The following is a 17,431-nucleotide window of genomic DNA, read 5'->3' on the forward strand; positions in this document are numbered from 1 at the left end:
AGCGGCTCCGCTTCCCGGCCCAGGGCTGATGTTCCTGCCGGCGCCGACCTGCGCGGAGGCCGCGGAGAAGGGGCGGGAGGAGCCGCCTGGGGAAGGAGCCTCAGCCCCTCCCGGCCCCGCAGTGCGGAGCCGCCCGGGATGCCTCGGGACCCTTCAGTCACGTCCAGGGTGAGAGAAACCGGGTTACGGTTGATCGGTGCTTGCAGTACGGGTCCCCGAGGAGCCCAGCGATGCCCTTTCCTTTTTTAGGGGCTTCTGGCCGCTGTTTAAAAAGGAAAAAAAGTAACACTAGTCCCGGCAGAGGAAAGTGATGAATCACGACACGCACTCCCAAGATGTCTGTCACGCTGCTGCCTGAGCCCGGCCCGCCGAGGGATGGAGGGACACCCCTCCCACCCCGTCAACGCGAGGGACCCCGGGCTGCGCCCCCCACCCCGCCACGTCCCCGCAGGCCCGTCCCGCAGGGGGCGCCGCGGCCCCCAGCACCGCCCCCGCCGCAGGGCCCCCGGGGGGCGCGCAGGTGGGGCCGGCCGGCCGGCCCGGCCCCGCCCCGCCCCGCCCGCGGCCCCCGCGGCCCCGGTCTCGGCCCCCACTGGGCCGCCCGGCCCCGGCCCCGGCCCCGCCCCGGCCCGCATTCTCCGCGCTGAACTTTATCCGACTTCTCCATCCCCGCTTCGCCATCCCTCGCGGCCCGCCCCCACGCTGCATATTCATGAGGCAGCCGCACCCAGCGCCGCGCCTCATTGGCGGTTCCGCGCCCCCTCCCGCTCCTACTGGCCGTCGCCGCCGTCGCTCAGCGCCGCGGGGGCGGGGCCGGGCGGTGCAGGCGGCCGCGCCCCACCGCCTCCCCCACCGGTGACTCAACAGGGCGTGGAGTCTGGGTCCCGCAGCGGCGGCGGCAGCGCAGCCCTCGCCCTCCCCCCGCAGCCGGCAGAGGCACAGCCCAGCGCCGCGCACTCATTGTTCCGCCACCTCCAGGCACCATGGACGAGCTGGACCAGTCGCCCCTGGTCTCCTCCTCCTCCTCCTCCTCCGGGCCAGTGCGGCCGCAGCAGCCCCAGTTCAACTACCAGTTCGTGCTCGACGACGAGAAGGAGGAGGAGGAAGAAGAGGAGGAAGAGGAGGACGAGGACGAAGACTTCGACGAGCAGCTGGAGGTGATGGAGAGGAAGCCCGTCGCGGCTCCCGCCCCCGCCGCAGCCCTGCAGGAGCGGCCGCCGCAGCTGCTGGACCTCGGCGGCCCCGCCGAGCCGCCCCGCCCCGCCGCTCCGGAGCCACCGCAGCCCGACTGGAGCCCCCCGGGAGCCGTCTCCTCCTCCTCCTCCGCCACCACGCCGTCCCCCGCGCAGGAGCAGCCCTCGGCCCCCGCCCGGCCCGCTCAGCCCCAGCCGCCCAAGCCCGAGCCCGCCGCCGCCGCCCCCCGGAGAAGAGGGTCCTCCTCCGGCTCGGCTGGTGAGTGCCTCCGCCCCGGGGCCGGGGAGGGCGGCGGGGGGCAGCGGTCCTCGCAGCCGGGCCCCTCCGCCCGAATCGCTCCGGTTCTCGCTCCCCGTTGCCCCGCCGGGAGACTCCCTTTGTCTGCCGGCCCTCGGCCGCCTCCTGCGGCATCGCTCCCTCCCCTCAGCCGCGCCGGGGCGCGGCCCCGCTCCCCGTGGCTCGCCGCAGCTCATGCGGGAAAAAGGGCTCCCCCTCCCTCTCTTTTATTTTTTATTTTTTCCCCTCATTTCTTCTCTTCCCCCCCCTCCTCCCCTCTGTTATGCTAATGGCGGGAGGGGGGAAGCGCCGCCCCGGCCGCCGCCTCGCACATGGGCCGCCCGGGGGCGAGGCCGCCGCCGCCGCCTGGCAACGGCCGCGTCGCGGGGGGTGCGGGGGGCAGCGCCTGAGGTAGCGGCCGCCCGTCTGGGGCCGCGCCGCCCGCGCCGGTCCGGCCGGTTCTTCCCCCGGTGCAAAACCTGCCTGAGGCGTAGCTGCTGCTGCTGCTTTCCCGTCCCCTCGCCGCATTGTCCTGGGCACGGTTCACCCGCAGGGCGGCCCGACACAGCGGCCTCCGGGGCTGGGCGTGGGGGGCGGCGGGCACCCGCCGCGGCCGTGGGAGCGCGGGGGAGGAGGGGAATACAGATGCTTTTAATCTTACTCATTTTAAACAAATCGCCTGGCTGGGAGGGGCGAGGGAGAGGAATTAAGGAGCAGCGCTACCTCCTTTCCTAAACCTGCCTCACGGAGGCAGGGAGCCAGGGGCAGGGTGAGGGGATGGGCGTCTCTGCGGGCCTGGCAAGGCGTGCAGCCCTGCGGCCAGCAGCCCTTTGTGGGAAACGCCGCTCTCCGGCTTCAGACAATGCATCTTAAACCCCAAGAGGGAATGTAAACTAGTGAAGTATGTATGGCAGCGCAAACAGGCGTACAGGCTGCTGGCTGCTGTAGGTGTGGCAGTGCTGGGGGAAAAATGTCAACCTCTCGTCCTGTGGGTGCCTCCTGGATGGCCGCAGCTAGCCACAGCTGTCAGCTGGGGCTTGTCTAAGGGGATCACCCCTTAATGTTGGGGTACCCCCAGTTCCAAACTGCTGCAGTGGAGGGCGTGCCGCCCCCTGAACAATTGCCAGTGCTGCCGGAGTGCCAAAACCCTTCTGGCAAGGTCTAATCCAGGAGCTGACCCGGCATGACTAATGTGTTGCATGCGGATTGCGATTGTGCCTTGGCTCTGCTTTTGCTTAGTTCAAAATACAAGAGCTACCTTGAGACCATAAAGCAGTAAAAAGGAACAAATCCAAGTACCTTATCATCATGATGGTGCATTCTTATCATTGCTGTTGTCGTGTTGGTACATTGCATATGTTTTAAAGATGCAGGATTTCAATAATAATTTGATGTCATGGTATGAGTGAGCATAATACTCAAGATTTAATCAAAAAAAGCATTTGGAACAATAACAAACAAAGGCCTGTTGTTAAACCTGAATTTAATTTTGTCGAGGGGGAGTTTCACAATGCATTTTATTTGCATATGTGACAGGACTTCATGGTTAGTTGTGCTCTTGTCTTTCATGAAGCCTACTTTTTTTTGTTCTTCTGGGAGCTCTCTGTGTAGCAATACGCCAAGGAGATTTTTTTTATTTCCACCATTTGGAGGACAGATGATGACAAAAGCTTGCAACAGATTTAAGAGGAGGGATCCTATATGGTGGGTGAACAGAAAATTTTCTAGGCAAGTTGTTTGAGTGGAGCCGTGGAAGGTTTGAGCAGAACAGAATGGAAGGAATAGAATCAACGAAATCTTGCTGCTGCTTTGAAAAGTAGGGATAGAAGTGTGATTTCCAGAGCTGATTTGTTTTTATACTCCCTGACCCCTGAAGGATAAGGCAAGGAGCACAGTAATTCCTGAAATATATCTTCTCTATTTAGAGTAGAGGAGACCTAACTGAGAATTGGGTAGTGTAGCTGAGAAGTGGTGTCAAAGAGTTAGAAGACTTAATTGGAAGGGATGGAATTTATCAGTGATGATTAGTTTAGAGCTCTGAAGTGAGGACCGGTGTCTCAGGGAGGCCTGTTTTCCAAAGACGAGGTGTTGTGACACACAATGCTTATCTAATGATGGGTTGGAATATTATAGGCTATGTTTTAAGAACTTGAAACTACTAGATGAGAACGAATTGTTTTGATAAAAGCCTTGTCTGGTTATGTCATGAATACTTTGCTCCTCTCAGATGCAGGAGTACTTAGTTTTGAGCATGTTAAGTATCCATTTAAACATCAAGTATTTTTTTGTTTTAACACCAACTGCTAGATGCAAAACTATCTCAATCAAAACATTTTAACTTGGGTTCAAATTAGTTCACTTCCAGTCTTGCTGTGAAATAGGCAAAATCAGATTGATGCCCGCAACCTGTGGCAGGGTGACGATGGCGTGGGGTAGCCACGTGTCTGAGATGGTTCCCTCTCTTCTGGAGGGTTACGGGTTCGTTTACTCCCAGCTCTGTTGTATGAGTTTAAGGTATAAGCGAAGAATTGCAGTTCACAATCTAGAAATTTTGAAAATATTCTATTCTCTTCATATTTAAAATCCAAGGCTTTGATTTAGTGAGAATTTGAGGCAAATAACTTTGAAATTCTATTTCCAAGAGAAGGAGAAAGTAGCATTGTCTGTAGCAAGTACGCAAAGAATAGTGGGGGTTCTTTTATCTGCAACAATAGGCCATGGTGCTGCTTTTTGTCAGTATAACAATAGAGAAAATATATTGACTACTTGATGGCCCATTAAAATGCATTATTTATATATCGGGAGATGTTTTAAAAAGTTCATCTTTGTGATGACTATTAGTTACATACTTAAGAGTATTCAGTATCATTGTTATAAGAAACTGAAATGATTACATGTAATGCGAGTCTCTGGCTGTGCAGCAGCAGCCTACCTTCTTAAGAGCTAATATAAATATTTGGTGGAGAAGAAAACAAGCAAGAGGACTGCAGTAAAACTTAAGCTCTCCTGGATGCTTTCTTTTTTTGCTGCTCATTGTTACATAGGTAGCAAAAATTACAATTCCTCTTGAGATATTACTACTTAACTCTTTTGATTACCTAAATTTACATACAGTGCAAAGAAAAATAAATTTGAGGTAGTCGTACATGGTAGAAGTAATGCACTTTTTTTTTTTCTCGCTGCCCAAAGTAAGGTTAACCAGTAAACTATGATGAGAAGATTCTGCTTTCCGTCTTTAAAGGCCTGGATCTGAGCAGCACGTACTGCTGCTTGTAAAGGCAGGTTATATATAACTTTCCTGGAAGAGACTATCGTGAGCTGAAGTTAAACCATGCACTTGCAAGAAACCTGCATAGTAAACCCACCAGACTGGCCACAGACCAGCACCCAAAGTGAATAAAGATGTGGTGTGTCAGTTGCCTGCAACTCGGCCACGGTTCAATACATATGCAAATGTTGTGAAGGGCCAGTTTATTACTTAAGTCATGTTTTTCCCTTTAGTTTTATAGGACTTAGTTTTAATTCAGCGATGTTGAGGAGAGGTTTCATGAACAGTTTGCTTACGTGCCAGGCAGTGTCAAGCAGAGGTCAGCAGCGATGCCCCAAGCTGTACCAGGAGCACACAAACTGTTCTGTACTGGAGTTCACCCTCACCAAGCTGACCCCAGCCGCAGTCGGTGGTGATTAAATGGAGTCATCTATACCTGCTTCTGCTCACTCTGTAGAGTCTACCTTTTATCCTGTGGTGGGGATAGGCGGATGCTGTAATTTGCATTCTATACAAATTCTAAAGCAGCATAGATGCTTCTCAGATTTTTTTTCTTCTGTGTTGCTGAGTTTTCTGGTGTGCTGCTATGTATGCGTAGACTCACACCAGAGGAGTTGTGTGGATTTTAAGGACGGAATGCAGTATGACTTGGAAAAAACATAGCTGTCCTTGAATACTACCACTGGTGACTTTCATTTGTACTCTTAATTTATTAAAATAGTGCTGATCTTCACTGTTTCTCTGAGGTGTAAGACCCTTTCTCCTCCCACCCTCCCAAATGTAGTCAGTAAAGCTGTAAGGAAGGTGGTCATAACCTAGGTATATCAAAGCTAGCATGTGATTTCCCCCCCCCATTACACAGTTTCCATTATAGTGACATATGGGGAGGAGAGTAACCAGCAATTTGGCTGGTATAGTAAAGCTATTATCTTCATTTTCATATTTTGTGTACCCATCTAGGTGACTTCAACAAGGGATGGTTTTATTTATTTGGTTTTATTTATTGTCATGTGCATGTGCAACGTCTAGCACAGTGGGGCCTGCTTCTGTAATTCAGCTGGTATAAAAGTTTCTAAAGCCAAACAGCTATTTCTTCTGTTAACCAAAAGTATGTGCAAGGATAGTTCTGCCAAGTTTGATAGTATATTTGCTTTGTGTGTCTATCCTTTGACTTGCTTTCCAGGATAAAACCACACAGCTTCCACCTACCATATAATAACGTAGCCCTCAGGGAAGTGTTGAATTGCATTGGGAGTTTTCCCCTTGGAGATTAAATCCTACAAACCACAAGTTAGGAGACAGCAAAGAACTACTGGTGGTTTGTCCTTTTTTCCCTTCCTCCCTATCTGCACCTAAGGAGAAGTTTGCAGCATGTCTACAAAGTGACCACTGTCGTGTCCACCCTGTTGCATCACCACGGCTGAGCACCGAACGAACCTCTTTAGTCGAGGACGACATTGAAGCTTCCCAGTCAGTGGTTTTCTCCTGCTGACTGGTACAAAGTTGCTAGGAAAGCGTCAAGTCCTTTTCCAGCAGCTGATTTACAGATGGGCTAGAAATGAGTGGTCGTTGGAATATAGAGGCAATAAGGTCAAGAGACTCAAACTTTGCAGCTCATGAGGAGAGAAATAAGCTGAGGTTGTTGGCAGTTGACATGGTGAAAAGACAATCTTCAAGTAGATCTGTGGCTGGAAAAAACATGACTTTTAAGTGGCTTTCAGATGCATCTTGTGTTATCTCAGTAATTTGCAATGCATTTTTCTAGTATAACTTTCTGGTTGGTGTATTGTGAGGATGTTTTTGCTTTTCCTTCCTCCTCCTCCAGTGTCCAGGATGGGGAGGATGAGGATTTTGGAGAGCGCTCAGTCTGAGAGCCTGGCTGCTTAGCAGAAGGCATATAGGCGTCATTATTAGAACCCTGGAGACCAATTTTCCCATGCTGTTAGAGTCCTGGGGGGGCTTTGCTGCTTGCCACTCGCTTTTGAGGGAGGTTAGTGGCTTTGACTGCCTGTTTCAGTGTCCATTTTGCCACACCCAACTGCTTGGTGCTGTCATCAGATTAGTCTGGCCTTTGTGTGCTGGGAAGGTATTAGAATAACAAAGGGCAGTTAACCTACAACTTGAGGCATGTCTTGCTGTGCTTGAGTTCTGTTTCTTTGTTTTCTGTTAATATTTTGAATTAAATAAGCCTTTTGAGCTGGCATGTTACTATAGTAACTATGAAACTCAGATACAAAAATTAGCAATGCATAGTTCAATCTGAAAATGTCCTTCGGGTGCTAGCTATTTTGTAAGCAAGGAAATAGTTCTTGGTCTTTTGCTGGCTAGAAAATGCAGAGCAACGTGTAGCTTACAGCTAAATTGTCCTGAGATATTCAGAAACGCTTATACATGAAGTAGGAGGAAAATTGTGTAACTATCAAGCTGCATTAGAAATGAAAGAAAAAAGCTATTATTACCAAGTAAAAAATAGTGAACTTTGAGACCTAGTCTAAGTAGAACAGTCGAGTAAGTTTTCATGTTTTTTATTTCTTGTTTTATGATCTAAAATAGAAATTACTCCTGTTATGCTGTGAAAACACTGCATAATGTTTTCTACTTTTTAAGACTGTTTTTAGGGCAGCGCAGTGCAGCTGGCACTGAGATCACTGGACTACAGCTGTATGACATACATTTGGTGGACAGCTTTATTAATTGGTATTTCCATCAATAAGAACTATTACAATAGCAATAAAATAATGGGCTTATTAATATTCACAAAGTCTGAGAAAATCAAATTATCTCAGTAGAATGTTTTTATCTTTCAGGTGGAAGTAATCAATCTGCTGCTAACTGTAGCTGTCAAAATATGAAGAATTTAAGTTAGAGATGGTTTTAAATTACTGCTCTTCCCTATGGTTTTTAATGGGTTTGTCTCCATTTATTGCTTTCTGATGTATAAAGAAATAATACTTTTAATTTTATCCGCCCCTACCCCCCATGTAGAAGTGTTAGGAATACCAGTTTGACCCTCCCTGGTTTTTCTGGAAGGCTTGCTTTGTGTCTTAGGAATGTACTGTGAACTTTTACTTGCAGCTTTTTAATGAACGGGGCAATCATGTCATCAACTTCATCAGCTAGGAAGAATATGTTAATTAAGATGTCTTTTAAATAAGACAGAAGACTGAGATAAATACAAACTTTTCTGTTGCCAATTAAAAATGTTCTCAGTCTATTAGATGCTGTTGGTCTAATGTCAAAATCCTACTGCTTATCCAGTCGTTACTGGTTTGTGACGATTTTTCTTCAACTCTGCTATTCCCTCTTTTCTGACAAGATAAAATTCTTTAATGCCTGTCCATCTCTGTCCTGTGCATGTGATGAGGAAACGAATGCCAAGTAAAACAGACGAAAGAGCATGTGTGAGGCCTTCAAAAGCAGGCTGTAGCAGCAGAACTGAAAGGAAAAGGAACAAGCAAGATCTGGAAGAAGTAGAAAGAGTATGTGGTAGTGGTGGAAGAAAGGTTGCTTCTTTCTTGGTCTTCAGCCTGGTCTTCAAGTATTCATGCCTTCAGCTTGAGAAATGCTGGTCAAAGGGCAAGAGGATGAATTTCCAGTGTATTAAACCCAAGTTTTCTTTAAAAGATCACGTCGTTAGATAAGAAAATCAGTTTTCCCGTGTGAGTGGTGTCTAAGTGACAAAAAACTGAAGGGGATAGCTAAAACCTGTATTGACCAAACCCTGTTGCAACCCAGGAAGTGCAGTGCTGTGTGGTATCTGATCGTCTTTGTTGAAGAGGGAAGACATCAGGACAGTGTGTGTAATGTTCACACTGCTTTATTCATTTTATTAAAAGAGATTCTTATACAAATGCTGATGGCTGTAACGAATCCGCTAATGAATGTCCATGTTCTTTTTCCCTCTTTTGAGATGAAGATATCTTAAGCATCAATTTGTTTTTATTTTACAGACTATAAGCTCTTATGGCAGAGGCTTGTCACGCAAGGTAATGTGTTGGGAGTAGATGCTAAAAGAAATCAGTAGCATCTCTTCTCCATTCTTCAAAGATTAATTTAGCTAATAAATATATTCTTCCCCAATGATAAAGTTGCTAATCTAAATAGTGCTTAATTTGTTTAATTGTGGGGAAAGCAGGGAAAAATTCCATCTGTACAAATTGGTGAAAGGGAATCTTATGATTGGTATAATCTCCAAAATTAAATTTGATAATGTCTGCATAATGATAGGATTTGCATGGCTCTTTAGACCTCCTGCCTTTGAATAAGTTCTGGTGTAATTATTATGTTTTTCTGCTTTGTGGCCCTGCCAGAACCCAAATTTCTGTTTGTTGCCTCAACATATGGCTAAAGAGTCTGGGTCTTATGGAAGAATTACTTAGTTTTTAGAGGAATTATGTAGTATTTTTTTGGTTACAAATATTGCCAAAGACCGAATACTTATCTTTAAAGCCAGGTGTAGCTGGACACATGTGTTTGCAATTGGCTAGTTTGTTTCTTTCTGCTTCTTTCTTTTTAATTAAATATATTAAAATAATTTAAATCTGTGAATATAAATACTGGATCTGTGAATGTTCGTATCTGAAATAATTCTAGATTCATTCTAAGCTTTGCTATTAAATGTATTTGTGATTTGTATATTAAATAGAGTTGTGGTTGTGAAGTGGATATTTCAAGCCATCCCAGATGGGCTGTGGACAGTTGAAGTTGATTATTGTGGCCACCTGACTTTAATAAAGGGAGGTGTTTACCCACCCCTCTGAGAAGGCAGAATTGATGTGATTAGGTCAGTTGATACACTTGGGGGAGAAGGCACAGGCCTTCAGGGCACAGTTAATCTCCGTCGCACTTTTTGTTGTGTGCCACTTACTTGACTGGGAGCTTAGTTTATGCTCAGAAGGCAAATAGTTTATCTTCATTCTTCAGAGGATTTAACTTTCCTCTTGGTGAGCCACTGTGGATTGCTGGTCTGTGATAGGTATGTGTGTCCTGGTTCTGAGAATGCCTTGTTCTCTTGTGATACTTAGTATAAGAATAATGAAAAGTTTCTTTGGAGCTGACCTATGTGACTTTTTTTTGTTTGTTTATTTTTAATAACAAAATATGCCAGATAAAATTCTGTCCCTGCTCTGAAGAGATAGTGACACTTGTATTGCTGAGGGACTTTTAATAAGAAGTGGCATTATAGAACCATCCTCTGAAATGCTGCTTGGATCCTGTCCATAGTGTTATTGATCAAAATGTTTGGTTGCACGAGGTGAGGCTGGCAGTTATGCGTCTGAAGTATTTAATGGCCTTTTAAAAACACTCTTGCAGTGGGTGCTTATTTTGGCAATTTGGGAATTGTAATGGAAAGAATTGTAGTAGAGCCAGAATTAACGTATCTTCCTTGTCCATCTGTTCTTGCTTTGGTTGGCAGTTGGGTATTGCAGGGGAGTGGTACTGTCTCTCTTGCTTTTCACTCTATAGCTGATCAAAAGAAGATGAAATGGCATATGCCTTACCTCTGTCATTGTACGCTTTACAGTATCTGCATTGCTGAGCAACACGCCTCAAATGTAATTTTTCTAAAAGAGGAAAAGTTGCTGCAAGTTGGACCGTGGAAATATGATATTGAAAAAAAACTTGCCTAAACCAGTTTGGTTATAGATTTCTGCTTAGACAATAAGAAAACACTTGCTTCTTGCTGGAGAGTTCTGTTTCCATAAACAGAACATTTAAAGCAGCAAGCATTGGTCAGAATGCTTGTTTTGAACTTGTTTTCTCTATTTCAAATAACATGAAATGGGAAATCTCCTGTGCAGTATAGTGCAACTCGCTCTGCGAGTGATGCGTGATACCACGTCGTAGTAATTTCCATGCAGACTTGAGATGACCTACAGCTGCCCTTGTTACTAAGCAAAACTCTTGGATCCTTTTGTGATCCTAGCTGTGATACTCTCAACATGTTAAAAATGGAGCTCCTGTTTTCCCTTAAATCTTCAGCAATCTTCATCTTCTGTAGCAGCTTGTATACTTTCCTCAAAGATTTCCAAGTAGTTTACAGTCTGAGTTTCCGAAACTGGAAACTTCTCTTTATAAATTTACATGTATAACTAAAGAGCCAAATGAGAAAACCTATTTACTTGCTGTGGCTCTGCAGCCTGATCTGACAATGTGAAAAGATGCTATTAATAGTTAATGTTCTTTATCTTGAACAGCTTAAATACTTGGTGAAATACCGTATTCAGAACAATTGCATCATAGCAGGAGATGATTTAAATGGAGTTTGTGTAGGCAGCTGCTTTTCTCAGGAAATTCTTGTGAAGTTGTATGCCCTTGTTTACTCTGCAGTAGGAAATTAGGCATCCAAGAACTTGACTCTCCTTGAAATCATGTAATTTAACTTTTAAATGGCCAAGTATGTTGTCTTTGACACTTTATGCCAAGAGGTAACAATTTACTCATAATAATTTGACATCAACACACGCGGGAGAAAAAAAAGCTTGGCAGTTCCTCCCTATGGTTATGAAGTGTGAGGATACTGCATTGCTCTGCAAAAGCCTTGAGGTTTTTGTAGTTCTCGAATCTGTAAAAGAGTAAAACTTCATGGTCCCACTGCATATGTGTGTTTTGCTTAGATCATAGTTTGAGATGAGAAATGCTGCTTGGGGCAGTCTTCACTGTGGACAAATTAACAACTCGGTGCATTGAAGAAGCAGACAATTTCTCTTTCATATCGGCCCTTAGAGGGATTGCTGCAAATGAAACTTTTACAGTACATATGAGTCATGTCACAGATGCCATTCCTTTGAGTATTAATTTTGCACTGTCTTTTATTGTTAAATATTTGTATTAACAAGAGAGGCCCTTCAAAATCAGTGTCCCATTGTGGTAGGTCTGTAAGATAAAAGCAGTCCCTGTCTTGTTAGTTAGGCATTTTTCTCATTTTCTAAACGTGCAAAGGTGAAGTGGATTCTTAAACTTATTCCTGCCAACTGTTTCTTCTGGTTTTTTTTAAGAATAGCGTACATTCTCCAGCAAACTAATCCAGGAAATGTCTTGTCTTTTCTGAAGACTGAAACTGCCACCTAGCAGCCTAATACAGTCTCCTACCAAAGCTAAACTGTGCGTCAGGATGAAGTTTACTCAGTGTTTATCTGTGGAAAATAAAATATTTAGATTTTTTTTTTTTCCTCCCAATGCTGAGCTCATACATAAAAATAAGGAGAGTATCAGAACAATCAACTGCCTTACCACAGACCTGCTGCTGATGCTTGGAAGGAGTCACATGTGAGAGCAGATGGAAGGGTACGTCAGTTACCAAAAATCCAGCGAGGAGGGATACAACACGTTCTTTCTGAGTTCTTATTTTCTGTGACTAGACTTAAGTCCTCTGCTCTTTGTTGGCGAGTGTGTTGGGAGGGGTGGGGGGAAAGGGCAGTTTTTTAATAAATTGCTTTTCTTGGAATTGTCAGTTTTTAAACATTCTTCTCTTTTTCCCCTGGAAATCTTTGCCGCTAACTTTACTTTCTCTTTCTTAGTTATCTGGGAAATCTCTCTCTTTATTTTTCTGCCTTTTATCCAAAACTTTGATATTAAATTTAAAGTTTTATGCTGGTAATATCAGTATCTTCTAACACCACCAGTTAGTGGGCAATCAGCAAAAATTAAAATGAGAGTTTAAAATGACACCTCTCTCATGCTGGTGTCAGGTTTTCTATTTTTAAACAAAAACTGACATCTGTTTCTTGTTGGTGGAACTTAATTTTTAGCTGAAACCATAATACAAAGTTTTAAAGTATGAGAGCTCATGCTAATGAAAGGAGAAGCTACAGGGTTGTTTGTGGGTGGCTTTTTTTCTTTTCCTGAGGGAATACTTAATTTGCAAAAAGCCAAGGTAAAATGTGCAGAATGTTTTTGGTTAAAAATAGGAATGCAATCAGAATGAATCACTTTGTGCATCACTTTGTTCTGTTGTTCTTTAAATGCTTTTCCTTTCACATTAGGGGGATATGTTCATATATGTGGGTATTTAAAAAAAAAAAAAAAAGACCAGAGGAGTGTGTGCTAGTGAGCAAAACTGTTAACTTTCTCTCGTTAGGCAAACGGCAGTCATGCAGTCATTGGTTTGGTGATGTGTGGGTGTGTACGTTTGAATACAATATTAGTATTTTACTGCATGCTACAAGATCACCTGGGCAAGGTTGAGTCTGTCTATAAAGTTCTCTTTAAAAACCATCGATTGGACTACTTCAGTAACTAACATAAGGTAATACCATTCACAAATAGGAGGTCTGTCTTTCTCTTAACTCTAATGCTGAAGGTAGGTTACTAACCAGCACCATTATGGATTTTTGGCAGATAAAATTTTGAGTAAAGACTCTTTTCTCCTGCAGATTTAGTGTTCATTTCGAGGTCTCATTCTTCTGTATTTCATGAAACAAAATCTGTCTTCTGATGGAAACAGTAACCGAGCAGTTCATCTTACTGAATTAATTTTTTTGTTATGATTTGTAAAAACTGAAGACTTCTTTACTTAGATTTTCTTTGTATCTTTGGGTGAAGCTTTGCTGTAGCGAAGGCCCACTTTGTAGGTCAAGAAAGGAGTTTTGAATATGCACCTTTACTTGAAAATAATCTTGCTTAGAGCTTGATATATTCTGAAATTTTTTTACTTGATTCTAGTAGTAGTGTACTACTACTTTGTTTGTCTCAACCACCTAATTTATGCCATTGATATGCAAATAGGAAAAGCCACCCTTGGTGATCTATCCTTCTCACACTTCTTTTACAAATGAAGTTATTCCACTAAAGATAGTACTTTATTACAAAACTTACTACGTTTGTTGTCAGCTGTTACCAGTGCTACTGCTGGAGCAATGGGTGGGAAGAGGCAGCCGGTTCTCTAGAGCGTTCTGCAAGGGTTGGCTGAAGTGGCTTGCACGTTCCTTGTGGTATGCCTTTGAGCCTGGACAGCCTTGCTGTATGCCAGGCTACAGTCTGATAGATGCTGCGTGGTTTTTTTCTCTTGTCTACCAAAGCATCCACAGAGTTCTGTTTCTGAAAGGTTTCTACCTCCAACACTGAAGGTAAGGATTCTTCAGTGCAAATGTAATTGCTGGAAAAACCACCGTTCCTTTCACCGTGTCATTTGAATTACAGGCTGAAGAGAATGGTTGGTTCAGTTAGCAGTCATGCTGATGTGGGAGTTGTAGAGGTCCTACTCTGTTCTCCCTGCTTGCCTGGAGGTGTTACACAGGGCCCGCAGCAGGAAAAAGTCCTTGTATCTTCTTCCTTTCAGTAGGAAAAAATGCCTTTCTGATGTGGGTGGAGGGAAAGTGGGTGGTTCTCCTCGGCTGGTTAGGAAATACTGCTTTTATGTAATCACTTTTCACACTCCAGCTATGTGTGGAAAATAAAGTTTGCGTGTGGGCATAATATCCTTCCTTAAGAGAACCTGGGAATTCAGCGACTGGCATGGCTATTGTATGTTTTTGTGTTGAGTAAATGGAAGCCAAACCTGAGGAGGGAGTTTCTGCATTGTGCTGTCTTAATGGAGCAGTGAAAAATCGGTGCCCGTGCTCCTAAAACCAGTGTTCCTCGCCAGAAACTGAAACCTCTCTCTCTGGGGTTGGGCAGTATTCAAAAGATTTTAAGTCTATAATTTTTGGTAGAGATTACAGTTGGTCTTTGGACACCAAGTGTACCGTACCTTCAGGGACTACTTGTGCATTTTCCTCTTTGCCTCCTTACCACAGTGGACTCTGTCTTCTTTCTTTGCCCTTCTTTTATTTCTACGTTTTCAGCACCTCTACTCCATCGATGTCTTCTTGTTTTCCCTGCGAGATCCTTTTCTGTTGGGCTGTCGGGGTCTCTGTCTTCATGGTGCACAAGCTGGTCGCATCAGGTCCATCCTGCTTTCTCTCCCCTCTCCTCTGCTCCAAAGCGTAGACCCCTTCCAGCAAATAAAGGTTATGCTGCTCTGGCACGGCCCGGAAGAGGTGGGAGCGTGTGGTTTCAGGGAAGGTGCAGGCTGAGGAGCGGTCTCTGTTACCAGCTTCCTGGTGAATTGCCACATCACAGGTCCCTTGAGGCTTTGGACCTGGTGTGTGTGCGCAGCGCTCCAAGGGGAGCGTGCCACAGGTGGGTACGAGATGAGGTCATAGATTGACACTGGCTCAAGCATGGAGTATGTGGACGCTGCTACTCCATTTAACCGACAAGTGATCAGGTATTTCGGCAGGATCAGCATCCAGTACGCACACAGAAGGACACAGTTCTGCGTTTGTGGTCAGGAGATGTTGCTTGCTCGGTCCATCTAGGCATAATGCTGAGAGAAAAGGAGAGTGTGCTGCTTCTTGGTGCAAACCCCAAGGCTTGCTAGCCTAAAATCTAAAGCTCAACAGTAACCCTTGATGTACCAGGCACACTAGAAACTGAAGAAAAACCTCTGACGTTACTGCTAAAAGTCTCATTTTGAGGAAGGCAGAGCAGCTCTCTGGACTGATGAGTCCCAAGCTGCACTCTCACTGGAGTCCCTTGCTTCACTCTCCAAACCAAGTGACTTGGTAACGTGTCTCGTGGGGCGGTGGGCCCCTTGCAAGCAGTCTGCCTACGGAGAGATCCCGGTAAGCCAGGGCACGCGGAGTCGAGCATCTCCTGAGACGAAGGGCATACGGTGGTGCTTGGCAGCGTACGGGTGAGCGTTGCAGTTCTGTGACTTAGTGTCACGTATTGATCAGTTGTCCTCCAGTGTGGTTTTTGTCCTTAAAAGCTTTTGCCACCAGTGAACTGTGACACTGTTTTAATGTGTTCTAAATTTGGAATTGAGGTTTCTCTCTGTGTGGTCCTTAATAGCAAAATGTAATTTCTAGAAAACCAAGCAGAAATCCCTTTGGCCCGGCAGGAGCTGAGGACGCTTCTAAATACTGAGTCCTATGCTCCAACTTTATTACTCTGTTTTCTTATATCTTGCCATATTTTGTGGATTATAAACATCACTGGAAGATAACAATGTTCTGCAAAACAAAACCAACCAACTGTATATTGTGACAGAAAATGTGGGTTGTGAGGAGACTTGATTTTTGGAAGACTGCTGGTGGCATTACCTTGAGTAAGCCAGACAGGTCATGAGTATCTTGAAGTGGCATTGTTTTTGCAGAAAGTTGTGGTTCAATGCCAAAACAAGAATTACCTTAATGCCTTGCTTTACTTGATGTTTATGTTTGCGCTGCTGGGTCTACCATATTTCTCACGTTTTGCCTTTCATCTTTTAAAATCAATTGCTTCTATTTTTCTTTGCTTTTCATGGGGGGGAAAAAAAAAGAGTTCTTAACTTCTTCAGTACTTGATTTTGTCCAGGCAAATAGCAAAACTAAAGATTGTTGATGTCTGTACTGGAAATTCAAAATCTAATTGAAATGCTTTAATATAATTTTATTCTTCGCTAATACAATTGATGTAAATTGCAAATAGTCTTTAACAGCCTTAATTTGAAGACTTTATGCACTCTTCAGAATGAAATATATTTACCTAAATGTTACTATTTTTACATTAATGTGATGCCAACAGGCCATGATGGACCTGGGAAAAATACTGCTGCTGATGCAGAAATCCAGACATGGACTGGTTTTGATTTGCCTGGTTCCTAATGATGGCTGGTATTGCTGCTTCTAGAGTGGTTTTTCGTTCAGTGCTTCATGCAGCTTAGTAAAATGTCATCGTTGTATGCTTTTACTTCAGATAATGTGCAAGATGAAGCTGTGGGATCGTCTGGCTTCTCAGCATTGTGCATTAGTGAAGGAGGGTGACTTTCTCAGCTTAGGAGGACGGTGTCCTTCCTTGTATTTACTTAGTTCTTTGAATGGAAATTGGAGAGCTGGGATTGTCTTGTGAAATATTAGGGCTAAAACAAATTCAGCAAAGCAAAATATGCTCCTTGGATCATGCCAAAGAAGGCTTTAAAAATAATTCCTTCTTTTGGAAGCTTGTCTGCCTTAACACAACAAGAATAGCAAAGACATAAACATAAAGCAAATAGTACAGTCATTTAGAATAGAATAGAATTGACTGTTATCAGTTTGATCAGCATGCCTGATCAGTTTGTGGGGAGTTTCAAAGCTTACTTTAGTCATTTTAACTTTTCACAGTTTTTGGTTGAGTCTCCTTATCGCTGCTGTTCTCGCACAAGTTAGTCGACGTTAGGAGATCCCCTGACAAAGTGAGCTGATTAAGGACAGTGTGTCAGTGTCAATGGCAGGTGTTTTTGCTGGTGCTAGAGACACTGTAGCTGCTCAGTAGTTTGGAAGTTTGGAGAATGAAAATAAGGAGTAGGTACTGTGGTGTATCTCATCCTAAGATTGGTGCCTGGCTTGGAGGATGGAGATCCCTCAGTTGCCTCAGTAAAGATCCCATTGTAAATGGAGCATTTTGAGCATCGTCTCCCCCAAACTACCAAGCTTGTGTCTAGTTCTGTGGTTCTTTGTGGGTGTAGATGTTGGCTATGGATCTGCTTGATTTACTGGGAACTGACTACTTGCGTGCTTTCTCCCCTCTTCAACCTAGCCTTTACTTCTGCTGAGGTTATTTGTTTGTTTTTCAGATGAGACCCTTTTTGCTCTTCCTGCTACATCTGCGCCTCTGATGCACTCCTCTGCAGGCAAGTTCTTTCTGCTCACCTTTGAATACATCCTGCATTTCTGATCCGATCTCATT

At 44.7% G+C, this 17,431-nt stretch overlaps 1 protein-coding gene across 4 annotated transcripts in view; it reads left to right on the forward strand.

Annotated features, from left to right (window-relative positions):
- Positions 1 to 856: 856 nt before the first annotated feature.
- RTN4 (reticulon 4) overlaps positions 857 to 17,431 on the forward strand; it is a 47,283-nt gene continuing 30,708 nt past the window's right edge. The window contains exons 1-2 of one of the 4 annotated variants that reach the window (XM_072857559.1): positions 857 to 1,452; positions 17,319 to 17,375. In XM_072857559.1, the coding sequence (XP_072713660.1) occupies positions 984 to 1,452; positions 17,319 to 17,375 (526 nt within the window). In that variant the 5' untranslated portion in view covers positions 857 to 983. The remainder of the gene's footprint in view (positions 1,453 to 17,318; positions 17,376 to 17,431) is intronic. The other 3 variants (XM_072857560.1, XM_072857561.1, XM_072857563.1) reach the window with 3 other exon arrangements.

This window comes from Ciconia boyciana, chromosome 3, assembly GCF_034638445.1.
Source record: "Ciconia boyciana chromosome 3, ASM3463844v1, whole genome shotgun sequence".
Lineage (NCBI taxonomy): Eukaryota > Metazoa > Chordata > Aves > Ciconiiformes > Ciconiidae > Ciconia > Ciconia boyciana.